Source organism: Elaeis guineensis, chromosome 1, assembly GCF_000442705.2.
Source record: "Elaeis guineensis isolate ETL-2024a chromosome 1, EG11, whole genome shotgun sequence".
Taxonomy (NCBI): domain Eukaryota; kingdom Viridiplantae; phylum Streptophyta; class Magnoliopsida; order Arecales; family Arecaceae; genus Elaeis; species Elaeis guineensis.
In genome coordinates, this window is record NC_025993.2 from 6631241 (window position 1) to 6659125 (window position 27885).

At 42.4% G+C, this 27885-nt stretch overlaps 2 protein-coding genes across 11 annotated transcripts; one reads left to right on the plus strand and one right to left on the minus strand.

Moving 5' to 3' along the window:
• Positions 1–1692: 1692 nt before the first annotated feature.
• Positions 1693–17810, minus strand: LOC105037474 (uncharacterized). Of its 10 annotated transcripts, none has more exons than XR_012134944.1 (8): positions 17408–17807; positions 16325–16439; positions 13449–13610; positions 12656–12702; positions 7300–7456; positions 6121–6187; positions 5927–6043; positions 1693–3898 (listed from the first exon to the last, which is right to left on the minus strand). XR_012134944.1 is itself a non-coding variant. In XM_073244768.1 (7 exons), exons 1-7 carry the CDS (start codon positions 17726–17728, stop codon positions 5980–5982), a joined length of 828 nt encoding a protein of 275 aa, XP_073100869.1. In that variant the 5' UTR covers positions 17729–17810; the 3' UTR covers positions 5136–5979. The 10 variants fall into 10 exon arrangements, 4 of the variants coding, with proteins under 4 accessions (XP_073100869.1, XP_073100751.1, XP_010911452.1 ...); XR_012134934.1 differs by having other exon boundaries at positions 5768–6043; XR_012134958.1 differs by having other exon boundaries at positions 5927–6034; positions 17408–17805.
• LOC105037464 (uncharacterized) lies at positions 2255–3826 on the plus strand. Its single transcript, XM_010913129.4, has 2 exons — positions 2255–2985; positions 3558–3826. The coding sequence occupies exons 1-2, from the start codon at positions 2255–2257 to the stop codon at positions 3607–3609; spliced, it is 783 nt and encodes a 260-aa protein (XP_010911431.1). The 3' UTR covers positions 3610–3826.
• Positions 17811–27885: the final 10075 nt, after the last annotated feature.

A 27885-nucleotide genomic window follows, 5' to 3' on the forward strand; every position in this document is an offset into this window, starting at 1 on the left:
TAGGGATTGAGAAACAAAAAAAAATTCAACAGAAAAGGAGACTGAAGGAAGAGGAGGAAGACAACAACTGTCAGCGAAGCTAGTGGGCATTTCTCTTCTTGATGGTGGCCCATTGTACCACATTCCTTTGAATAATGAAAAAAGAAACAAAGATGAGGAGAGTGAAGAAAGTGAGAGAACCAGAGTCGGTGAAAGGAATAAGAAGGGAACTTTGAGAGGCATGCAAGGAGGGTAGACAAGCAGAGAGGAGTCTGAGGGGGTGGATGGACAGAGGAGAGTGAGAGAGAGCAAGGAAGTTGGAGGAGGTTCATTGGGGTCAAGTTATTTCTTATGAAAGAAGAATGTGATTAGGGGATGAAGACACGGGTCTTTTGAAGGTTGTGCATGAAAGAACATGAGGGGGAAGTCCTTGGATATCTCATAAAACTAAAATTTTATTCGGGTATCTTAACAAACAAATATTAAACAATTAAATTGCTTAATAAAATTGTTAAATAATTTAGACCTAAGCTGGAACTAGTGAGATGCGAACTAATTTATGAGAAAAATACTATGGCATCACTAAGTTATTATTATCATAGCAATGCTTGAATCTGTACATATTAGTGGTGAAGAGTGTCAGCACCTATCTTGTTTATCTTTTCCTCATTTCCGTATGTCAATTACGTAGAATTTTAAATTATGTTATAATGAAAATATTTTTTCCACGTATTTTTTAAAAAAAAAAAAAAGAGAAAGACCTATCTGTACTATAATTACCTAATTTTCGAATTAAGTAACCATCCAAGATTCAAGCTCAGAACATCTGGTTGCTTAGCAAAGATTAATGACCAATTTACATTTCTCAAGGAATCCATTTGGGTGCAAGTAACTTAATATTTCTATGAGGCGTAACGAATCACATAACCTAATTACGTTCAAAGATGTCATTAACCTCAATAATTTGAGTTGCTCTGCAAATTTGTACGGAGACCAATAGTTTCCTTGCATTATTGCTACAGCGTGCTTACCAAGTGCTTGGCTAACTTAATTTTCTACCTTACAGTTTGTCAACGTCCAATTGGAAGACACAAACTTCTAGAAGAAAATCTTTGTCGCCATCTACAACCAATTAACTCGATGTTTCGATATGAGGTCGCCCTGGTGTCTACAGCTCAACGGAGAAAAATCTTCGCCACCCTCTGCAATCAAATTAACTTTAAGGCTCGTTATCAGGTTTAGGTCTTTTTGGAGGGGAGCACAAATCTTAATGTTAATCATTGCATTTGTCATCAGACGCAAGGTATTACCTAGGATTGAAATTATTACCATAATAAAAGTCATTATTTATCAATAGAACAGCTGATGATGGTTCGTTATTTCGATTCGCCATATTGACCTATGTACAACATTATGATTTCTAATTTTTTGCTGTTTACCATGTTTAGGCTGGCAACACCTAGACCAACAAAAAGCAGGAAAAAAAAAAATTTCAGAATCAGCGCCCAAAATCTTTTTCTGCTCTCTATCATTTGACACAGAGTCTTAAGCCGGCGATATTTACGCCAATTTTTCATATTATTCATCTACTCTCATGTTAATATTTAGCTTTTTTTTTTTCTTTTCTTGTTTGATATCTTCCTTCCCTCCTACAGTTTGCAGATAATATTCATTTTTCGCAATCAGATGAACCAGACAGCCATTGCCCGCCTATTAGGCCTAAGATTTGCTGCTGCATTGTTATTAGGAGACAAAATAGTCAAGAGAGTGCATGAGCTTTAGGCAAACACGTCGTCTGAAAACAATCAATATACGTTTGAACCTTACAATATATATAGTCATCATGCTTCCCTCTGGTACACGGCGAAGATGATCACAACCACCCAGTAGATAAGACGGCATGCGTGCCACCCATGCAAACCTTCTGTGATTCCAAACAATTATACACTATATAAATAACAAACAATGCAATACCGGCGACTGGTGCTTGTCCTTGTCTTTAGGTAGACAAGAGACAAGGGTTTTAGCGCACCAGAAGCAGCAAGGAAAGGAGGAAATGACCCTTACGTATGTACTCGTCCACAAGTCCTTTCTTTGACCTAGTTGGATTTCATAATAACTCCCTATCAAATCTACACCAAAGAAATCAAAAGCTTTGGGCAGCATAAAGAGACAGGCCTTGGTCAATAAAAGGACTTTGCTTTTGGTGATTGCTGCAATAGCTCCACCAACACAATTCTCCCCCTAGATCCATCCAACCTGCTATATCTTCACTATGCTTTCTGCCCACCAAGACTTGGCTGCTGCAAATCTTTGCTTCAGCTTCCCCAGTCCTGCTCACAGCATGAACGACTCTTCAAATGAATTTGAGTTCGATGGATGGGATGAAACAATCAAAGGTGGACCATGGAATGGAGGAGCCTTCAGGAATTATGGCTATTATGGCAACCCAAGCAGTCATGAACTTAGCTGGCTGGCCAATGATGGTGATTCAACTGTTGCATCAGCACCATCTGGGGAGAATAAGGGCTTACCAACATCTCAGAATTATACAATTGAGGATTACAATGACTATCAGAAGCCCGACACCCAACACCGACAAGAGATGCTCAACATGGTCAACAACATGTCTGACTCAACTTTTGAGGTTTCCCTGCGACATCTTATAAAGTTGCCCAAGATTGCAAATTCCATTCAGGAGACTCCAGGGAAAGGGAAAGAAGACAAGTTTCTGAGTGCAGAGGCGCAAAAGAAGGAAAAGAAAGGGATGAAAAGGGGTTCAAGGAGCGAGAGCATGGACAATGGAGCTTTCCTTCTAAAAGTGTTCTTCCCAGTACTTTTGGGTGGAAGGAGGAAGAGCTCTGTAACTTCTGGTTCCTCTTTGCCAAAGCCTATGCTAACAGATGGCGAGAAGGGCATGGTGGAGAAGAATACCAATGGCAAGTGGTGGAAGGAGAATGAGCTGGGCTATTCGAGCCCAAACAATGGCACCAACAGCAGAAGAAGGTAAGCTTTTTGCAGATGAAAATTCTTAATCTATCAGGAAACAGCATAGACATTAGTGACTGCAACAGAACAATCAAAAATTTTTCCTAATTCTTGAATGCATGTAAATGGTCCTGAGATTTCCTATAACAATTACAGAGATTGCTAACAAATTCTTCCTTGTGTTTTTCTCACACCACTAAAACTTGCTTTTCTCATTATACTTTTAAATAATGGATAAGGCATAGTATTTAAATAATCTCAAAGTACATAACTGATAACCTAACCATGAACTCTGAATAAAATGCAACTTTGTTACAATCTCCTGAAGCTAATAACACTTTTTAAAAGATGCACTGGAAGGACAAACATAGAATAATGAAAGAATATACACTGAATAATGCAAGAAAAGTACATCAATACAGATATGAGGCCTTCTCCAGCTAAATTGATTTGTGAGGTTTTACATAGCAATAGTAAGATTTGGGTGACCATAAAAGATTAGGTAATCAACAAGCAAAAAATTCATTAATCAATTTACAGATATCAGCTGCATCATGATGTAATTTTGAACTGTTTTTCTGGTGTTGCAGGAGAAAGAATGGCTGTTATTTCTTTTTCCTGAGCAGCAAGAGTAAAAACTAGAGAGATTTGAGGGTGGAAGCACTCAAAGGAATGAAGTGAATGGAGTTATAAAATTCGTTGTTTAAATTCTGGGCAAAGTCTCATATTATTATAATAACTGCCAGCAAAGAGGAGCATGGCTTGTAGAGGATTTCATTTCATTTTCTGTTCTTGTTTTCTATTTAAAATTACCTTGTACAATGATGTGGTAAATAATAAAAGATACACTTTTGAGAAACTTGTGTCGATGACATAACTTGCGCTCACCAGAAATATGCTTTCCATACAACAGCAGCAAATCTTGGCAAATCTGACACACAGATAGGCATGAATTGTGGGAGAGGACTAGTTATAAGTCAGATGATATTTGGTTTTCTTTAGATGAAATTTGGACAGATTTAGCAGAAGATAAAATCAGCACAATTCTACTTGTATAAACAAAAATTACCGAAAACCAAAGACGTAATACTTCACAAGTTCAATTCTACCCAAAAACACCAACTTGTCAGTATGCAACCAAACAAACACAACAGAGTAATACCATGCCGTACTACTTAGCAAAGTAAGAGGTTCTCTTAATAAATTGCACAGATCCAAATTGAGTGTTCATCATTGCTGTTTTGCTTACCTACATTTCTTTCATATATCTGATAACGTATGGATGTTTGATGCAAGAAAAAGGCCGGAACTATATAACTTGCAAAATATGCGTATTAATGTATGACATGGACAAAAGGTGCTAGCCGTAGTGCATTCTACAGACCTACCATTACAGTTAACCAACAAAAGTCATTGACACAGTATAACTGAAAAGAAGTATTGAGATGATTAGTATGATTAAGAAAGAAAGTTACATTATAAACAAGTGCACATTATTAAGAAGAGGAGGAGGAAGAAAAAGGACTTAGTATCTGATCCTGTCAGCACATCCAACCTCACAGGATGTTCAAAGTCCATGGATGGCGAGGCTTTACAATCCTCACTGGGACCAGCAGGAAGTGTCATGCATAATGCCAAATGCAAAAAAAGGAATCATGGACTCATGGATCCAGATATGCAATAAAAAGGACCTCCATATTTAAGAAAACTCTAGAAAATAAAAATTATTTCAGTACCGTTCTCCAGTTAAAACAGGAAATATAATTTGGGTCCAGTCAAAGTTTGCTCCTTTAATGTAAAGGAGGCAGATTTCTGGAATGTATGGCTACATTGTTCAATGATAGACAATTATTAACATTAACTTATTCTAGCAAAACTACATGAAACAAGTATGAAGAAGGATTTGAAAAAAATCACAAGTACGATAATACTAGCTGAGAAGAACCAACATTGATAGCACTTGCAGTATAGTACCCAAGAGCTATTCAATTTTCCAGTAGAATTGACATTTCTGCAAAATCAATGAAATTTAATACAAGAGACAAAATGTCCACTAAAACAATCAATGGATCAGATCGAGGCCTCCTATTTACAAATAGTCATTACACTGTTCAGCCAGCACCCAGATGAGGGAATAACTCTCATGTCGGGACATAGAAATGCTCATAAGTTTGAAAATAAGTGTTTCTTTTATGTTTTTCCCATTATTTTTAAGCTTTGGTTGTCCTTGTCAAAGTCGAAGCAAAAGCCTTATTGTACCAAGCAAAATACCTAATAAAAATCTTTGTTACAAGGTTACAATTAATGAAGACCGGTTGCATTTAAGAGTCAGGATCTACATATCTAAACCTTGTAGATCAGTACTATTTCATATAAGCTCTGAAAAAAAATCATGATCAGTCAGAGAGCAGCATTTTGTTAAAAAAATCTGCATTAGTAAAAATGGGGGGAAAAAGTAACAATTATGGTAGCTGTATACAATGAGTACCGTTGTCTTTTTTATACACCATATCCTGAATATAGTCTACTATCAGTCAATAATCAGATAACAGTTAAAGGATAGCTAAGCAGAATATCTTCCAAGGTAATGAGCATTTGGCTCTTAAGCTACCATGCTTTCTTTCCTGTTCCCCATGTAGTGCTTCTCTGCAGTAGATGCAACAAACTTGCATATGAGGACCTTAAAATCATTTCTAGTAAATTGTTGATCTAAGCAAAGGACAAATATTATTTTTAGAAAAAAAGCACTAGAATCAAATTAGGTGGAGACAGCTTCTTTTGTTTCAAGCTTCTAACTTACTCAAAAGTTGGGACCCATCTACAACAATGACGTCTTCTTGGAACTGTTATGCATTAGTTGTCATCGATATCCCCAAAGGACAAATATTATTTTTAGAAAAAAAACACTTGAATCAAATTAGGTGGAGACAGCTTCTTTTGTTTCAAGCTTCTAACTTACTCAAAAGTTGGGACCCATTTACGACGATGTCGTCTTCTTGGAACTGTTATGCATTAGTTGTCATCGATATCCCCAATATCTTGCAAGGAAACACCTCTTACTTTTGCTCTGTACAAACTATGCCACATCATGAAATGGGCAGATGCAGTTGGAACTCCCTTGGAGCAAAAACATTAAAGAACCATTACACTTACCTGCGAGACACAGGAGCAGCTCGTTGACTAATCTTCACAGAGTGAGAATCCTTGGTGGATGGTATCTCTGCATGAACAGTTTAGTTAGCTGGAATAGTTCATTGCCAGAAAAACTTTTGACTAACAAATGGAACAGTAGAGAAGGATAAAAGGCAAAAAAGAATGATGATACTTAATGTAACTTAGAGATCATAATATTAGAAATCACTCTTGAGTACATTATGCGACTTATCCGTGTAAACTCAGGCCTTAACACACAGGTACGAGAAGATGATTTTTCCAGGATAAATGCATTCTTTATCTAACTTATAAACCTTTCAACCTGTGAGGAATGGTTCTCCTTTTAACGATATGATGATGCTGAAAAGTTTCAAGTGAAACAAAAGGGCTACATACAGTCATATTCCATAGAACACAAGATGTTTATCAGCTATTATTTTCAATAACCACTTAGGATAGAATATTTCATGCAGACCATTAAAAACCATCCTATCAAAGTCAACTGAAGATATTCTCTTCACTCTTGCATTTTCACCACAATGTGTTGCATGTCCTTCTAATGTCCAACAACAAAGATTGTTGGTAATACCACCTTACAAGGACCTTCTTGTCATCTACGTTCTGTGAGAACCATTTAAGATTGCCATCCCTCTTATTGGCTAGACATTAATTTTTACATCTCTCCTTAATTGATCCTTCTATATATGCTCTACGTATACTATATTACACCATCCAATACACTGTAAGTAATACAAGTTTAAACATTTTGGTACCTTAATCTACGGGCACAATGATTATATAGAATATTCTGCCAGCTTTCTTTTTTGTGGGGGCAGATTGAAAATAAGGCTTCATAACATCAACTCCAGTAGGTGAAATGATGTTAATTGGCTATTATCTATCATTATATTTCTTCCAGCATTTTAGATCTTATGTTTATTGCCTTTTGAACCATAAAGGTCAATCAAGTCTATGCTCAGTCGATTGCCCAATTCACATTATTTTTAAGTCAAGGTTTTTAGTTCTAGTTCAACACAACAAAGTGCTAACATAAAAAGATACCAGATAAGTAAACCGTCCAACTATATCATTATCTTGCCCGCAAAGGAAAGTAAAACCCAAATTTACTCCATGAAGCCAATTAACAAGCATAGATAGAAGCCAAAGGCAATCTCTTACCTGAAGATTCTTGCATCTCAGAAGCTAATATCGAGTCGTAGTTGTTGCAGGTATCAGAAGCAATGGATGGTTTGTCTGATGTCTTTGACTTAGGTGCCTTCCTTTTACTAAGAAATGAAAGAGCATCAAGCTGCTTCTGCAGGCTATCATTTCTCTCCTGGTTAACAAATAGACATGCTCCATGTAATAACACAAGTTGCTGGCTTCAATCCTCACTAATCTAATTGTGAAGCTATAAGCTTTCCAGAAGAAACTTGACTGAAAATAATGAGCTCATGAAATTCGCCATGATAAATGCATAAGATTGATTTGTCATCATAAAAAGTAGTTCTTTCATATGTGACATAGCACCTTCATGTCTTAACTTATGCGAGCATACAAGATGGACCATGTACTAAACTTTGAGCTGTAGAAATGTACAGTGACAGCCAGCCAGGAACATCATGTGATCCTGTTAAGTGCATGTGCCAATGTTGTCTTGACTCCATGTTAACACAGTCATCTCTCTCAACAGGATGGATATGGCTAAACATTCTGACTAAATTCACTACTACAGTTGCCTGCATTGTATTAGTCTAACATTTTCAATGATACCTTGTCCAGTTATATTATTCGATTGGTATAAATACAATTTACAGTTTTGTATTTGACAAGCAATAATAAAAAGAAAAGATGGCAGACAAAGAAGATAAAGCCATGATTGCCATGAACCAAAAGGTGAACTAAAAAACACAATTGCAAATGAAGTCGAGAAAGGAGGAAATCAAGCTATCAGCAAGAATGAAAACTACTAAAAACCAGTAAATCATGTTCAAAGCGAAAGTAAGGTCAGCACGCCACCAGAAAGCACATAAGCTGATATCCCCAACTCCCCCCAGAAAAGCATGTCATCTCCAACCTTCTAAGAGTCGTAACAAGCCCAACTATAGCAGCCACTAAAAGAATTTCAGAAATAGTATTTCCTAGAGAATTTGCGGTCAATTTCATGGCTAAGCAATCTGATAACCCAACAAATAGCAGTCTGATGAATTCATAAAGACTGAGAAATATTGATACAACAATAGGCACAGCAAGATAATTCCAACCACCAAACAAGACAGATTGCAAGAAGTGAAAGGTCCCTTTCCACGAAACCCTCAGGTTTGTCGCACAAAAATCATCTTAATATTCTGTCCACCTTCCTGTCAAAATCATAGCATTTAATAGGAAGGTGTAACAAAGAGATGATAAAAGCCAAATAGGAGAAGAACTGATGCCCAACGATCACTGGAGAAAATTTTCATAAAATTAAATGGTGGCCTGTTGCAAGAAACCTAAATTTCTTTGAAGGAAAAAACAGGAGAAGGCCACATAAGCTTTTAAATTACAATAGTATGTTAAATCTTTTGGCAATAATACACTTGAATCGTTGAATTGAAACTCCTTATCAACATAAATGGAAGTTCTTTAAGTTCAATGCAATCTGGCAAACTTTCCATCAATTAACAAAGGTCAGTCACACGAGTTCTTTGAAGCTCCTTGAAAGTAAAGGCAATAAGGGATGATGGTGCAATACTTCAGTCCGACACTGGAGATGACTGACAGAAGATTTGATACAATCACTCATGAAAGCTCTTTAAATGGACAGGATAAGTGCTCAAGAGTTGCAGAAATCTGTTGACACACTACTAAAGTTGGCACATTGTACATAATTATTAAAACATTAAGATGGTATGCACATTGATACAGATAAGACAAAGCTATGCACCAGAATACAGTATAAAAATTAGCCTCTAATTGGAGATGTATCAGCATCAACACTGACATGTACTTATTGCATATTTTTCCATACATATCAATTCCAACCAGGTGTCAATTGATCTTTTGCTTTGAATTTTTCCATAGCTAACCTTTATAACATAAACACATAATAAGATGTTGCTTTCTGAAATGCTGGTCGCTTATCTTGCATAACTTATGCCTCCATATGATGGCATAAAATCAATTTAATTGTGATTTATCCATCTTAAGATATCTCCTCTATTCATCTAAATTATGCTAGAGTTATTTACCTCCACTCATCTCTGATGGCCCTAGTTTTCAAGATTTTTAGTCGTTAAAAAAACCCTTCATCTCTAACATTTCTATATTCAGCTGAAACCACATCGAGTCCAAGAGCCTATGTTCCTCTTCAGGTTTCCCAGTAAACCCTATTTCTGTTAAACCACTAACCTTATGTCTTGAAACTTCTACATAGATTTAGAAGCTCTAACCAACTTTCTGGCAATTTCCTAATCAAATTGCTAGTTTTCCCAATGACTTTATATTCCCATCCCCTCCATTAGCAATTTGCCTCTAAAAATTTTGATGAATGTCCTACTAAAGTATAAAACTTATGTCAAGACATCTTTGATTTATAAAATGGCTTTCCACCACTACTATCACATCCAAAAGTACAATCCTAGTTTAGTTGGTCAAACATTCCCTGCAATGTTATTTTAGTCCTGAATGTGTAATTATCTTTCCTTTTTGAAAAATTGAATGTGTAATAATCATGATGGACATACCTTTTGGCTGAGCTGGACCATAGCCAAGCTTCAAGCCAAATGGTGGGCAAAGCAATTTTGCCCCAAAGAGGAGGAGAAGGTGGGGCATTGCTTAATAAAATGATAAAACACTTGGATTGACAAGCATGATGGTAAGAGGGTTGGACCTATTCCAAGACCACCCCTCCCAGAACTTCAAGTTGTCGAGACCATATACTGAGTAAGCCATACCGTGCCGAACCGGCCAGTACACTCCGTATCGTACCGAACCGACGAAAAACCGGCACGATTCGGCCGGTAAATTCGGTACACCGGCGGTACAGAAGGAAAAAAGAGAAAAAATAAGAAAGAGAGAGAGAGAGGAGGAGAGGGAGGGAGGTGGGAGCCGTCGGAGGCCGACGATGGCCGGCTGCAGCCGCTGAAGGGCTTTCGAACCCCGTATCGCCGATAGGGCTTTCAAGAGAGTGAGAAAGAGAGAGAGTGCTCGGACGGGGGAAAGGACCTACCGGACGGACAGCACCTCCGTCGCGAGGCCCCCGGTGGCCGGTGAGCCGACGCCGACGGCCTGAGGGCAGTCGAGCGGGCGGAGCCCTTCCGCGGCTTCGCCTCCTTCTTTTTCGAAATAAACGGTCATCTGTTTCGTTTTTTTTTTTTTTTGGTTTTAAACTCATAAAGTCAGCAACTGAGTTGCCAACTTAAGATATTTTAAAAAAATAAAAATAAAAATCATGAAGCCGGCAAACTATTTGCTGGCTTCACTTAAAACTATCTTTTTTAAAAAAACTCGCAAAACAGAGACGACGCCCCTGTTTCACGCCCGCGGCGCTGCGCACGCAAACTGCACCCTCCGACGGCCACGCCGGCCAGCTGGAGGCCGTCCGACGGCCCTGCCGGCTCCTCCCCCTCCCTCTTTTTCTTTCTTCCTCCTCTCTCTCTATTTCTCTCTCTTTCTCTCTTTCTCTCTTTTCTTCTTCCGATTTGGGTCCACTTGCCTTCATCGGTTCGGTACGGTACGAAACCGTACCGAACCATACCGCCAGCTGATCGATACAGCCGGCGGTATTGGTTCAGCATACCTTAAATGAACCTTTTCATAGAGGGAGAGAGGAGGGGACCTATGGTGCTCACCATCACCTTTGTTGTGGGAGGGATGGAGAGGGTTAAGGATTGAAGAGGCTGCTAAAACAAACAGGGAGGGGAAACAGAATATATAGAAGGTAGGAGGGAGATTGTTGGGTGGCTAGGGGCCTAGGGCATACTTGAAGGGTGGACCAATAGAGATGACAATCCCTGATAGAGCCATGAAATGGGAGGGAGATAGTTGAAGGGATAATGGTAAAAGTTGCCGACAGTTCTCAAAGGAATCAAGTACCAGATATAGAACAAAAAACAAAAAGGGAGATGTGTTACTTAACACATCATTCTTAAGCCTGATCTTACATTCCTAAGCCTGCCAAATGGATGGGCCAAGCCCATCTATATATATACAGGTTGGCCAGCCAATGTCAAGTTCAAATGATGGCTGGGTCACTTAAATTAACACATCATACCAAGAAAAAAATAAAATATAGCAAAAAAAGTAGCCAGAATAGATGGTGGCAACTTCAATATGTTTATAACAAGATTTATCTGATATATGAGGTATTAGTTCTATGCATATGACATGAAGTTTGATTAACATGGAAATAGATGAATATTTTGCAAACATATCCAATGATTTTATAATGCAGTGATCCTTCAAAGAATGCATGAAATTTTAGGAGGCAAGGTGAATCCTGATATCAGAATGTAACAAGCTCCTCTTCTGAATGGAACTGGTCTCTAGAAGTACAATATACAATAACTTGTTTTCAGCTTTTATGCAACAACTTGAGATGTCATTAGCTCACAATTGACTAAAAGAAGCTCATTTTACAAGCTCAATTTTGGTTTTATGTAAACAAAAGGAAGTCTAAACTTATAATATACACAAGGGTTCTAATATAAAGCTATTGGATAGCAAACAAAAAGAAAAAAAGTTGCACTCCATCTTCCAAGCTCTTAATGTGATATAATTTGAAATGACGATGTTCAATTAAAAAATGAGCAATGGATGTAGCCCGATCTGTCTATATGAATGCTTACATGGATTCAGAAACTGTTGGAGAGGGACAACACCATTAGTAGCGCATCATTCTGATGCAAAACTGACACCAATACAGGTGCCAAGATGTCAAAACCTTGTGTATTGGTACGTGTTAGTTGTACCAATTTGTATCAATCCATACATGTGTGCATACCAACAATATGTACAAAGCATATTGGTGTATACATGCAAGTTTGCATTTTTTTTTTTTTTTGTGCTGTCAATTTCGACATGTACCATTTGCACTGGCATTGTAGCAATACAACACTGTTCCGATGGAAAATGGTACAGGATTTAGTACCAGTATTTAAAGCCTTCTTTTGCCAAGTTACAAGTGATTCAGCAGTAAATATCTATAATAAATTGCATATTGTTCCTTATGGTTAAAGATTAATAATAAGGTATGAGATTAATCATTAATAATAATAAAATAATTAAAAGTTGCTACCATAAAAGAAAAGATTAATAATAATGAAACACAGAACTTAGTATCAGATTCACTGTGCATCACAAGAACAACATTGATACTAAATTCATATAGCAATAGAACCAAGAAAATTTTAATATTTACTAGTAGTCATCAAATGCAAAGGAGGACTAAAAAAATTTGGTTGTTTTTACAATAACATACAGGTTGTACATATATGTGTGCCATAACCATGTCCAGGTAACTTAAAAGCTAAATGGTTTACAAACAGTTGCCTACCCTTTCAGATGATAGGATTCCCATTAACCGCATTGAGTGATCTCGTTCTGAAAAAGAAAACAATATATAAAAGCATCTGCATGATATTCAGATGGAGAAAAATATATCAAGAAAATTAACCATATAGCATATATACATGTGAATTGATGATATGATAGAGAGAAAAACTATACTAAAAATTTTTTAAGCTTTTTCCTTGTAAAAAGTTATTATCTTGCAAAAAGATCAAAAAGAAGAATAAGATGGTATGGTATAAGTATAACTCATGAAAAAGTTATACTATGATGGGTTTGTTCAAATAATCAGTGAAGTAAGCCAAAGGCACACATGCATGCCGCATACATATATCATATATGTCTGTACCTATGTGCGTATAATCTACAGATGAATGCACGCCCACAGAGATCCCAAAGAGATTTCTTGCCCAATGGATGTAAATCCTAATAATTGTAGTGATAAAATTTTGTGTCATGCTAGCATGATGTGTTAAGTCAAATACTTCCCCAGGTTTGTTTCATATATCCAGTAATCAATCAAATATTCACCAATCCCTGGGAGATCTCTGTAATTGGATCTAATCACCCTAATAAGATAATCACTGCCAAAGGCACATTGGAACTATATATTTAATGGAAAACAGTAGAACATGTTCATCAAGATAATCGAGCACGCCAATGATGTTAGTTTAAATACATTTAGTACACCTGGCAGACTACTTTCTGAAGCAGAAATTACATGATTCAAAAAGAAAAGGAAACGGAAACATATTCTGGTATGAGGAAGACAAAACAACCTCTTACAACTTCATTTTGCTTCTTCTTGCAGGCTTTCAAAAGTGATAGAGCAAGATCTGCCATTGCATCATTAGCTGATGAGTTGATGACTCTATTGAGAGAAAATGAGATGCGAGGTAATCCCTTTGACTTGAGAGCTATTAATTTTGCATGAGTAGCACCTAAATTACCAGAATTTTGTGTAACGCATGAGTCAAGTAGCATCCTCTTGTTAAAAGTTCCAAAGTCAAATAACAGAATCAAGTAACACTGATCATGTTAGAGTGTGCCAATTGTTTCCTAAAATAAAATGTTATACAAAAATTATTTTCACTTATTTACAAAATATAGGAACGCAAATATGATTTTGTGTGCAGATTAGAAGGTTTCCATCTCAAAAGTCACTGACAGCTAAAACTTTTGACATCAGTAACCCTCGTCAAGTTTATTGTAGCTGGCTAATTGGAATAACATAGAATTCTAGTTTTCTAGAATATTAAGTACTTAAGTTTATTTAAGGGTCCTTACTATCATGGTGAAAAATGGGAAGTTTTAGATAGCTATTTTTATGCAGTATTCCTGACATAACCCTTGCATGCAGTCTATTACATATATATGCTTGCGATTAACCATAGATCAGCCTTTTAGTAAGACATAAGGTGGATGTTTATCAACAGCCAGATCAGCAGAATAGGAAAGCTAGTGATGGTAGTTGGGGAAGGGACATTAAATCAACATAACTGATGAACTGCAAGTAGCGGCACCGAAAGAACAGCAACTGAAGACCTGGATTAAGTAATAATCCCGATGCAACTTATATTTTACAGGATCTTTGCACTTTAACCGGAATTCATGGGAAGGCTGGGAAGAATCTGAGAAGAGAAGAAGTATCAGAGAGGATCACTTATTCATGAGACATGTCAAATTCAACCTCTCCACTGGAGATCCAAGAGACAGAAAACACAAAGCATGCAGAGGGAGTGACGGTGCGCAGGATTTGAGATCATGCAGTAAATTTAAAAAAGATAGAGTACTTTTATCACGTGGCAAAGACATGGTCATCATTCATCACTAGACTCTTGGCACCTACAAATTGGAAATTTAAAACCTTTCAGGTGGAAAGCAGTCTTATTCAATGGATGATAAGTTTATTCCTTTATTCACACCACAAGTAGTATGACTGTATGAAGACATGCATATCTCGGGGGGGGATTTACAGTACATGATAATTGCATGGGGTAACACTAAAGAAAATACTTTTCCATATACTTAAACAAAAAATAGTTGAAATTAATTCATCAACGCCACCAAGAGTTCCTAACATTCATGCAAAAATAATTGTCCATCTATTTCTCAAGACCCACTTGTATACAATCAGAATTATCAAAAGCATTTTTTTTTTTGAATAATAAAAAAGTAGCATAATTATCAAAATTAAAAGAGAATTAAGATAGACAACCAGACATACAGTTGAAGTTACAAGTATTTATTTGAGAAAAAAAAAGCTAATTAATTAAGCATGTAGACTTACACATGTATGAACCAGGTGATAGTTAATAGGCTTTCAACAAGTCAGGTTTTACTAAGTATCTTTTTCTCGAGAATGAACATGTAACAGGATATATTAACATATACTGACAGCCTGACATTCAAGATAAAACTCTTTTAATCCCCCCTTCCTGGAGGGGAATAGAAAACAAGGAAGCATAACTCTCACCACTCCCATTATACTTCATTAACTCAAACTTAAAAAAAAATAAAAATAAAAAAATAAAAAATCATAACAAGTTTTGTGATTCTTCGTACAGCAGAAGGTTGCCATATTCCTATTTTGAGCTTAAGCAGCCTCCTCCTTGAAGGAGCTTATGTATCAATGTTAATTAAAAAAGCATGATCAGTATAAGAAATAATCTCTGCTAGGAGTTTCTTGCACATGCAAAGTTACTTGTTCTTTTGCTCCATGAAAACAACATATTGGGTTGTCAGTTCTATTGCAAGCACATAACAAAACATCTATACCATAACTATCAAAGAATTGTGTAACTTTAACACAAAAAGCCAACTAGAATCACAAGAAGGAAAAAAAAAAAAAGAAATTCAGCATTTCTTTCAGGACTTCAAAGAGAATCACATATTGATCAGACAATTAAGCATCCAGATTGACAAAAACATTCAATCTGAACTTATCTTTCTGAAGGAAAAAATCAAAACTCATCTTTGACAAAGCACTACAAGATGCTCAACAGATATAAATATGAGATGGTCGCACTAGGAGACACATTAGTTTAAGACAAGAAACTTAACAAATTAACAATGTAAAAATTTACCAGTTCCATATATGTAATGCAGGAGGAATCACAGCCTAAATAATGGCAACATTATCGGGACAATTATTTCCCATCCTATTCCACCAATTTTCTATTCTTTAACAGAATCAGGCTTGAAGATTTCACGTCAGACCACTCTGTTTCCCAATGCTTCTAATCATATGACTGATGTCAGGTTGAGAGCCGGAATGCGGATTGTAAGAATGCGTAAAGAAGTTAACAGATTGTATGTGGACCATATAACTGACCAATATGGATGGGAGAAGGCTTGTAGACTAGGGTAATAGCAAAGCTTATATAATTGACACTGTATAGATGGGATAAGGCTTGTCGATTAAGGTAACAGTAAACCATATATAGATGAGATAATGCATGTAGATTAAGGTTAAGGCATACTTCAACTCCTTCATAACTTGCCAAAATTTTCAACACGTATAAAGTTTTATGCTTCAAAATTGATGGAGCTAATTTTGTGCTTCACATTAACTTCTTGTCATGCAAAGATATAATACATCTCAATCTTAAAATGCATCAGCAAAGATGATTACAGGTGGGCTAGAAAATCTTACCAGAACCACTGGTTGGCTGACCACTCATAATAAGCTTTACATCCCCAGCAGAAAGAGATGATAAGAGATAATCAACAAACTCAGACCATGTGCCACCAATTCCAATGTCATCTCTCTGTGTTACGACATAGAGATATGAGATTTCATGAATCAAACAATACAACATGTTTCCACATTTGAGAGAAGTTTGACGCCAGGCAGCATGATTAACATTACCTAACATATTAAGAGACCACGTATTGCGGAAGTGAAATCAAAAGGTTACAATACAAGACTAAAACATGGGCATGGAGATTTAGTAAGTAGTACCAATCAACATTAGAGCCTAAACTTCCAGGTGCGCTGCACAATTTAAACTCTAATTTCTTGTGAGCAACGTGACTGCTAAATTTACATTTTGTTTTTAGACTTTGAATCGTGTCACACATGGTATGTCTGAGAAAGTAAAAGATAATTTTTAGTGGCTTCGTGTTATTCAAAGAAATGTAAATATCATTTCTTTTAAAATTTAAGGTGCTGAATTCAAGAAAGTAGCATTTTCGATGGCACATTTAAAATGTTGTCAATGTAGCTTCATATCAAATGTCGAGTGCTTGCACAAATTCATGAATCTATCGATGGTGACAACACCAATATTTATAGCACTGTGATGAGCACCGTCAGCACAAACATTGAAACCAAAAGCGTGAATCTGTATAAAAATCACTGCATGGTGCTTCTTATATTAGATAAAATGAAGCGACCTTCTGCTTTGAAAAAGCAAATACAAAGAGAATTTGTTTTTTGATAACGAAAGAGAATTTGTTAAAGATAAATGTTTTTAACTTATCAAAAGCAATCTTTTCATCAAAAATCAGTAGAACGGAGCAACAGAGAGAGAGAGAGAGAGAGAGAAGAAAAGGAATTGGAGGATCAAAATAACGCCTAATTCAAAGATATGACAACGGAAGAAAAAATAATATCATGTAACCATGTGAAACATTGTCTAAGGAGCAGGTGAAGTGTTCAGCATGCGAATTCCTGGGTATTGGTAGAAATAGAAAAGTAAAAGGAATAGAGAGGGAGAGAGGGATGAAGAGTTACCAGGTCTTCGAGCTCCGGGACGGGGACGACGCGCTCCCAGGTGTGGAAGTGGTAGTCCGTGGCGACGATACCCAGGCGGGAGGAGTCGAGGGCATGGACGTAGATGAGGAAAGGGCGGCGATCGGCGTCGCCGCCGTCGCCGGCGTTCTCCTGTTCCCAGTCCGCCTTAATTTCCTGGAAAATGGGCTCGAACTCTTCGAAGCCCTTCTTCTCCGCCATGAGCGAGAGGAAGAGGACGAGACGGGGTCCACGGCAAGGGCGAGAGAGACGACCCTCTGTGACACTTCCGATAGTCGGCAAACCTAGAAAGGAGGTTCCCATGATGTCGGCAGCCCATACAATATATATGGGAATATAACGCAGAAGGCCTTCTATACCCAGAGAAGAGTTTGGCTACCCATAAACAGGTTTTCAGCATTACGAATTCAAGTACCTCTGTCGAGGTTAAATAGTTAACAGGCAAAAAAGTCAGTCTAATGCATTTGTTCAAATATATATGGCTGCAGTGACAAATATGGAAAAAATGAACCTTGAGCAACACTGAAGGTAGCAAGATCCATCCCTCATTTATCTATCACTTTTATTTTTGAAAGATTCAATCTGATGGCTTGTCACAAAAGAATTCTCTTTCGATTATGTAGGACTATAGTATGAGACACATGAATGTAGATAATTTTTTTTATTTTTTAAAAATAAATATAAAATTTATATTTAATATTTCAAATATATATATATAATACTCTTTTTTTTTTCCATGAGCCTATCTAATATGAATATTTTTAATTAAAAAAGTTTTGTGTATACATAATTTTTATGAAGGAAAGTTGTAAAAGTATCAAGGCCCCAAGGAAGTAAGATTTTTTTTATTTTTTTTTGTAGGGTTTGCAGGTAAATTATATGCAGGGCCCATGGAAGAAAAAGAGAAGAGCATTGTATTTGCAAGGTGCATAGAAATGAAAGGAAAGAGCATCATAAATTTTCAATATTTTAGTAGGCATTTGGCTATTAAAAAAAATATTTTTTTTCTTTAGGTGAGAGGGTTGTTGAGATTGAAACGCAAGAGTAGGCCTGTTTTTAAAAATCTTTTTAGCAGCAAAGCCATGGAAAAAAAAAATTAAAATGATACCCAATGGATAGAAAAATTTAAATATATTTTACTAAGAAAAGCCCGATTGCAAATTTTGAGGCTGGTCGCATAAAATCGCTCTTAAAATTTTATCCACCATATATGAGTACATTTGTGATAAAAAAGAAAGGCAAATCTTCTCTCAATTACTTAAGCCGACGAAATGCTTTCTCCATGGCATCATTGTCTTGTGAAATTAAGAGATATTTTGCTAGTGATCTACCTGGCAAAACATGATAGTATATATGCTTTAATTTTATAAACAAGTGCTTGCAGGCACTTTTGCGCACCTCAACTCCCTTAGTTTGGTCTACTACTTTGCTGCCTCATGCTAAACCATTTCTGCTGTAATTTACAAAGGTTATATTATATTCCCATAGCCTCTATCCAAATGATGCATCTTACTGCAAATTAGTTTTGTAGCCTGTTGGGATATATCGATCGGTCCCTCTCACACCGATTCACCGTCGAACTCATCTGGCCGGTGTCCGATTCTACCGACCACAACGACCGACGACTGCCGACACTGTCCGATCGAAGGTATGTCTGTCGGACAGACCCTTTCCGTTCCCGACTGACCGAACGATAGAGTCTCCTCCGACTCTTGCAACGCGCCAGATTGACCGTCGGAGGGTCCCTGGGTCTTCACCCGACATCCCACAATCAAATACCGACGTATGGTCGGTCGGCTCCCCCAAACGCCGTACGACTGCTGAGGGCCGCCATTCTGACAAAGGCATGCGACATAGCCACCCTGGGACATTGTCCTGCTAAGAACATAGATTAACCCCAGCGATGTGATGGCCCACGGCGATTTGACAGTCCGCGGCGACTCTGACAGCCTCCGGCGACTTGACAACTCCCCCAATTGTCTGCGCCATTAATGACGGCGCCATGCCGCGCTCTACTATAAAACGAGGAAGGCAACAGTGCTGCAGAGGAGGTTCTTTCGAAACCCCTGAACTCCCCCCCTCTTTAGCTCTCTCTCTCTCTTGCTGAGCTCCCCTGATTCTTTTCTACTGTTGCCTAGTCTCCTCTCTGACTTGACCGTCGGAGGGTCCCCGTCGGAGGCATCTCTGGTCAGTGTGGACTTCCCTTGCAGGTGCTCGTTCCCGGCGACCAGACAACGAGGGGATTGGCCGCAACAGATTTGGCACACCAGGAAGGGGGTGACAGGGATCACGATCCCCACAGAACTTGAAACATCCTTTCGAAATGACAAGAACCAGGGCTCAGCGATCGAGGGCCACCGGATCGGTGAGGCACTCTTCCCGTCGGGAAGAGGCCTCTCCTCCACCCTTCATGGCGGAACCTAGCTCTCCGCATCCTGTGGTGACCACGGAGACGCAGATCGTAGCGATCGTGCGGCAGATGACCGTGCTAACAGACGCGGTCAAGAGCCTTCGACAACAACCAACTCGGTTGCCGCACTCGCCGATGGAGCAACCGGCGGCACACCCGATGCCATCCAGGAGCAGCCGCCGACGCTCGCGTCAGTCTCTGTCCCCTCCTCAGGAGCAGCCGTCACAGCACTCCCATCGAGAGAGGGAAAGACGGACACGACATGATATCCACAGGTCCCGACGACCGTCTCCTTCCCAGCTGGAACGAGTAAGGAAGGAGAAGCGACCGCGAACACCGTCCGCCTCTCTCTCAGATTCGTTGGGAGACTCCACCCTCGGGGTCTCTCAGCACCGATGGGCCGACGACTACGAACGCAGGTTCGAAAAAATCGATCATCAGCTTGCCCAGCTGCAGGTGGACGGACAGAAGTCCTCGAACGACGTCGACTTCCAGATCACCCAACCTCTCTCCTGACTTATCCTCGACGAGCCGATCCCTAGTCGGTTCAAGATGCCTCATGTGGAGCCCTACGATGGCTCCACTGATCCAGTTGACCATCTGGAGAGCTACAAGGCTCTCATGACGATCCAAGGAGCGACCGATGCCCTTCTCTGCATCGGCTTCTCCGTCACACTTCGCAAGGCCGCCAGGGCCTGATACTCTGGCCTCCGCTCGGGAAGCATTCACTCATTTGGTCAGCTCGAACATGCTTTCGTGACCCATTTCAGCACTAGCCGGAAGCCCCCACGAATCTCGGACAGTCTTTTTTCTCTCAAGCACGGGAAAAACGAGACGCTCCGATACTTCGTGACGCGATTCAACGCGGCCACGCTCGAGGTTCGGGATCTCAACGAAGATATGGCTATTTCAGCCATGAAGAGGGGGCTAAGGGGATCCTGATTTACATACTCCTTGGACAAGACCCTCCCCCAGACATACGTTGAACTGCTAGAGTGTGCGTATAAATACATGCACACAGACGAAGGAGCTTCCGACTGATGCCTGACTGAGGCCAAGGGCCCCAAAGAGAAGCGAAGGAAAGGTCGGGCCCCTGCCGAGCCTAGCAGGCCCCCGACCGACAAACAGATCTCACCCCAACGACGGAGCCCGAGATCGCCTCGACGGCGAAGTCCATGGCCGATGCATCCCAGGTATGACTCCTACACTCCCCTCTCTGCTCTTCGTGCGTAGATTTTGATGGAGATCGAAGGGGAAGAATATTTGCAACGGCCTCCGCCTTTGAAGGCAAAAGGCCTCGACCGATGAAAGTACTGTCGATTTCATCGAGGCCACGGCCACAACATCGAGCAGTGCATCCAACTCAAGGATGAGATTGAGGCCCTCATATGCCGAGGGTATCTCGAAAAATTCTAAAGGAAACCGCCGACTCGATCTGTCCCCGATCGACGATCCCAACCGACTGAGGAGGCGATGAACAATCAGCCCACGACCGGGGTCATCAACATGATCTCCAAATGACTGGACCTGAGGACGACTGCTGGAGAGGAGCCGACGAAGAAGCTACGCCAAGATGATGTAATTACTTTTACAGATGAGGACGCTCGGGGAATCCAAACTCCCCATGACGATGCTGTTGTTGTCTCAGCAACAATAGCAAATTATGATGTAAGAAGAATCTTTGTTGATAATGAAAGTTCGACTAATATTTTATTTTACTCGACCTTCTCTCGAATGTGACTGTCGGCTGATCGGCTCGAAAGAGTCTCCACGCCCCTGGTGGGTTTTGCCAGGGAAGCCATCACGGTGGAAGGAGAAGTTACTCTTCCCGTGACTGCTGGAACCGAACCATGACAAAGCACCATCCACCTAATCTTTGCGGTCGTCCGAGTACCTTCGGCCTACAACGCCATACTTGAAAGATCCGGGCTAAACGCCCTCAAAGCTATAATCTCGACTTACCACCTGCTGGTTCGGTTTCCGACCAAAAATGGAGTCGGAGAGATGCGCGGGGATCAGCAGCTCACTCGGCGATGCTTCCAAATCTCTGCTCGAAGTAATGAAGCAAAGGACTCCCTGACGGCCGACAAGTTGGACCAGTGGGGAGAGGAAGAACGGGGCGAACCGACCGAACAGCTGGTTTCCGTCCTGATAGTGAGGAATCCCGAACGAGTGGTCTAGGTCGGATCTCAGTTATCCGACCCTGAGCAACGGCAGCTAGTAGAGCTGCTGAAGGCCAATGCCGACGTATTCGCTTGGTCGGCAACGGATATATCCGGCATCTCTTCGGAGACAATGACTCACCGACTCAACATCAACCCTGGAGTGAGGCCGGTGAGGCAGAAGAAGCGATCTTTCACTCTTGAAAGACAGAAGGCCATCGACGAAGAAGTGGACAAGCTACTCGAGGCAGGCTTCATCAGAGAAATCGCGTACCCCGATTGGCTCGCCAATGTTGTCATGGTAAAAAAGGCCAACGGGAGGCGGAGGATCTGCATTGACTATACCGACCTAAATCATGCCTGCCCGAAGAACAGCTTTCCACTTCCAAAAATCGACCAGCTGGTAGAAGCGACGTCTGGGCATCAACTGCTCAGCTTCATGGATGCCTTTACCGGATACAATCAGATCCGGATGGCGCCTGAAGACGAGGAGCACACAGCCTTTGTGACCGCGAAGGGCCTTTACTACTACAGGGTAATGCCCTTCGGACTGAAGAATGCCGGGGCCACCTACCAGCGACTCGTCAATAAGGTCTTCAAGGACCAAATCGGGTGCAACATGGAGGTGTACGTGGATGACATGTTGGTGAAAAATGCGCAGACCTCAGACCATGTCCAAGACCTCGAAGAGATTTTTCGCACTCTTCGACGACATCGGATGAGGTTAAATCTGACTAAGTGCACCTTCGGGGTGACTTCAGGAAAGTTTCTCGGGTTCCTCATTTCTCAACGAGGAATTGAGGCTAACCCTGAGAAGATAAAGGCAATCATCGACATGCGGCGTCCGGGCACCAAGAAGGAGGTCCAGCAGCTTAACGGAAGGATCATCGCACTCAGTCGATTCATCTCTCGGTCGGCAGAGAGATGCCTTCTGTTCTTCAAGACTCTGAGACAGGCGAAGGACTTCTCTTGTTCGGAAGAGTGCCGGCAGGCCTTCGAGAATCTAAAAAGGTACCTGGCCTCCCCGCCACTGCTTGTAAAGTCGGAAGTTGGAGAAATACTGTACCTCTATTTGGCAACCTCCCCAGAGGCGGTTAGCTCAGTGCTCATCCAGAAGAATGAGAGCCGAATTCACCAACCCATATACTACACCAGTAAAGTGCTCCACGAAGCTGAAGTTCGATACTCAAAGATGGAGAAGATGATATTCGTCCTGATCGTGTCTGCACAACGACTTTGCCCGTATTTCCAAGCGCACGCTATCGTGGTCCTCACCGACCAGCCCCTGAGAGCGATCTTGCATCGTCCCGATACATCAGAACGACTGACGAAATGGGCAATGAAGCTGAGTGAGTTCGACATTCAGTACCGACCAAGATCAGCCTTGAAAGCCCAGGTCTTGGCCGACTTTGTTGCAGAGTGCCCGACAACCGACCAAGGATCGGAAGGCGGGAGCCCCGAGGAAGTTGCAATCTCCAAACCTGACCCCGGGTCTACCTGGGTGTTGCACATCGACAGAGCTTCCAATACTCGAGGGAGCGGGGCCGGGTTCCTGCTCACCAACTCAGAGGGAGTGGTTACCGAGTATGCCCTCTGGTTCGACTTTAGAGCCTCCAATAATCAAGCCGAGTATGAAGCGCTTCTCGCTGGCTTAAGAGTAGTGAAGGAGCTCGAAATCGACAGCCTCAGAGTCTTCTCCGACTCCCAGCTGATCGTGGGGCAAGTTAAAGGCGACTTTGAGGTGCGAGACCCGACCATGGCAAAATATCTTTAGAAGGTGAGAGGTCTCGTGGCACACCTCAAGTATTTCGAGATCTCCCACATTTTCATGTCGGAGAATGCTCGGGCCGATGCACTCTCCAGGCTTGCGACATCAGCCTACCACGCCTTGGGTCGGACACTGGTGGAGAGTCTCGACCAGCCCAGCATCGATAGGGTCGAAGAGGTGCTGCAACTGACGATCGAATCAAGCTGGATGGACCCAATCGTACGGTATCTGACCGACGGAACCAGCCTTGAAGATCTCACAGAAGCCAAACGACTCCGATGGGTGGCCTCCCAATACATGATAATGGATGGCCGATTCTATAAAAGGTCGTTCTCCCTTCCCTTGCTCAGGTGCTTGAGACCGATTGACACAGACTACGCGCTCAGAGAAGTACATGAAAGGATCTGCGGAAACTACTTGGGGGGCAAATTCTTGGCCTACAAAGTCCTACGGCAGGGTTATTACTGACCCACCATGAGAAAGGACGTGGCTGAGTTGGTTCGGAGGTGTAAGCCATGCCAGGGGTACGCCAACATACAACACCGACCAGCCAGCCAAATCACTCCTATTGTCGCCCCGTGGCCCTTCGCCCAGTGTGGGATCGACATACTCGATCATTTCCCTCTGACATCTGACCAAAGGAAGTTCATAGTCGTCGCAATAGACTACTTCATTAAGTGGATAGAAGCCGAACCTCTGATGCAGATCACCAAGTGGAAGATGGAAGACTTCATCCAGAAGTCTATCATCTTCAGGTTCGGACTACCGCACACCATTATTACCGACAATGGACGACAATTCGACAACCAAGACTTTCAGAAGTTCTGCGCGAGATTTCATATCACGCACTGACTGACCTCGGTCGGGCACCCACAGTCCAACGATGAAGTCGAGGTGACCAATCGGACTATTCTGCATGGACTAAAGACCCGACTGAATGAAGTCAAAGGCCTCTAGGTTGAAGAATTGAATTCCGTCCTATAGACATATCGAACGACACCCCGTGTCCCGACCGAAAAATCTTCTTTCAGCTTGGCCTATGGGACGGAGGCGATGATCCCGCTCGAGATCGGGCTACCATTGACTAGAGTCGAGCAGTACTGCGAACCGAATAACTTCGAGTGTCGGAGAGCCGACTTGGACCTCCTACCCGAGCTCCGGTGCGAAGCTCAACTATGCATGGCTTCCTACCGACAGAGAGTAGCCCGATACTACAATGCTAAGGTTAAGCCGAAGCTTTTCAGGCCTGAGGACCTAGTCTTAAGAAAGGCAGAAGTTTCGAAGCCTCTAGACCAAGGAAAGTTGGCTCTGAACTGGGAAGGACCCTACAAGATAGCGGACGCCTATGGCCGGGAGCTTACCGACTGGAGACTCTAGAAGGAAGCACCATTCTCCAAACTTGAAATGCCGACAATCTAAGATTGTACTACCAGTAAATTCTGTGTACCCTTGTTCGGAATACAAACTTAGCTTCAAAACTTCGGAGTCTACAATCCTGGCTCTCCAACGATGCATCGGCGCTCGCTAGTAGTCCGAACCTCGACGCCGCGACTTGGGCCCAGCATTCCACTAGAAATCTGCGGCCCAACCACCGTCGGACTCTTACGATGACCGACATATCTACTTTGGTGGAAGGCCGATGATGGCGATGGACCACCCTAAGTTTAAGCCGCGCCCCTTCCTCAGCCAGCACCCGAGCAAGGCGACTGGCTAACTTGCCGACTTGGCTCCGGCCAAGAAAGGCAAAAAGCCAACGCGACCAATGTCGCATTCGCAACATACAACCAAGTCACGACCGGTCGAAGGGTATTCGGCTTGCCACCGTTTATCGCACGACGTGACACATACACCCGACAGAGAATCGGGCAATGGGTGACCGACTTTCGTCTACTAAACGCATCGGACACTATTCAACTACCGGACTCTACAAGATGATCGGGTCGAAGGGCAACGCCTGAAGGATGGGCGATGTCCGACTCGACGAATATGCCCGACTAAGGTCTAGACAACGGACGCTCGACTTAAACTCTCGACTGTCGGATCATACGACGGTCGGGAGGCCGATCGAAATCAGGGCTCGCTCCGCCTTTAACATGGCGCACGCGCTACCGACTGTCCCGACTAGCTATCTGGATCTTACCTAGGCGTCAGGCCTACCAAATTATACGTTCGAAGGTTTCGGCGAAACATACATTCCAAGCACATCAAGCAATTCAAGTAAGAGAGAAAGTTAGAAAAATACATTTTCGATTTCATTCAAGCTTGAACGGAGTTTACAAAAATGGGCCGAAGCCCGACTGCAAGTACATCAAACAAAGTAAAAACAAAACATACTCCGACTAACGTCGGAATCGGCTTCCTCTACCGGGAGAAGACCTGGGGCGGTCAGCGTATCCACTCGGGTCGGGTTAGCGTCAGGGGTCGGAGCCGCCTGGCCTTCGGCAGACTGGTCTGCATCGGCCTCCACCACGGTAGTGCGATCTCCCGATGATGGGTCGGCCACCTCTCCACGGCTTGGCTCGACTTTGGGGGATGATGCTGCCGAGATCGAGCTCCGGATACAGGCTCCGGACGGCTTTCCGAGCATCCTCATACCCCACTCGGTACGAGAGGAAGCCGCTCTCCAGAAGTTTTCCCAGTATTCATCGAGCCGCGGAAGTCCTCCACGGCCCGACCTATGGCCTCTCTCGTCGACTCTGCTCCGTCCTCGCTATGTCTGCGTCGGCTTGAGTGGAGGATAAGTTTTCTTTGACCTTAGCGAGATTCTCCAAGCTTATCCGGAGCTGCTCGCGTTCGGCCTTGAGTTTCTTGACGGAGTTGTCCCGCTTACGACGCAGCCGACGAACAGTGCAGGACTTCCGCTTGACATCCTCGCGAGCCGACTGCAGCTCGATCTCCGAACGGCCAGAGCGCTGGTAAGGCAAGAGACCTCCTTGGTGAGGCAGGAGATTCCTCTTCAAGCCGAGCCTCCCGGCGACTGATTGCTTCAGTTGGTCAACCAATTACCGTCTTGTCAGCCTCGACGGCCATGGCCTTATCTTTCCAGTCGCCCGAAGATCACCGAATCTCCGGTATCCGACCTCCAGTTCGGACATGTAAAATCAGCTGCAAACAACAAGACCGTCAGACGACTAAACTTATGAAAAATGACGACGATAACGAAAAATAAAGGAGAGAGACTTACTCGGATCATTCGGGTAGAAAGAGGACAGCATATCAGATACCCGCTGATTCTTCATGACCTCATGATCGGTTGGGGGATATAACCGCCTGCATAGCCTCCTGTCCAAGTCGTGGTTGGCCAGAGCCGACGCTCCTTCGGGAAATAGGGAATCGGATGACGCGTCGCGGCCAGCCAACCTCCTGTCGTCGTCGGGTTGCCATCGGGGCCTTCCCTCGTTCAGACACCAGGCCCTGACATCAGAAAGGGGAGGGCAGGCTCGAGCCCACTGACTGGTCCCTCCCGAGGCGCAGTGACCGCCGATGCAGGTTGTTCGGGCTCGCGTGCCTCTGCCCGAACGTCTTCCACCGGCTGATCGGCCGGCACATCCTCGACCGCCCGTCCCTCGGGTGAGGCTGCTCCCTCGACCGATTGTTCCTCGGACGGGACTTCAGTGAGCACTGTCGGGCACCGACAGTGCGATGATCGGCTCCCAGTCCGACGCTCGTTCAGAGCCGGGCTTCCCTCCCGCGCCGCCGGCTTGCTTGGCGGTGCTACTTGTGGCCCTCTTGGGGAGGCCGTGATGGTTCGACTCCATGCGCAAGCCTCTTCCATGCCGCATGTTGTCGAACATCGGCCTCCATTAACCTCACCCTCGGCGGCATATCGCTGCAACGTCAACAGAGGATCAGCAATTAAAAGAGAAAAAAAAAAAGAGAAGAAAAACAGACCTAGGTGAGGAACCGAGCTGAGACCGACGTCATACAGGACTTGCTTTGGTGACGAGCTCCTTCTGCTTCGGCACCGAGATGTCCTTCAGACGGTGAAAGTCTTCTCGGTTCCCTGGCCTCCACCCGACTGTTCTCATTTGGTTGGGTTCGGGGGTCCCCCCAACGGGAAGGGAACCCCCAAGGAACGGAAGAAGAAACAAAGAAGAACTGGTTCTTCCATCCATGAATC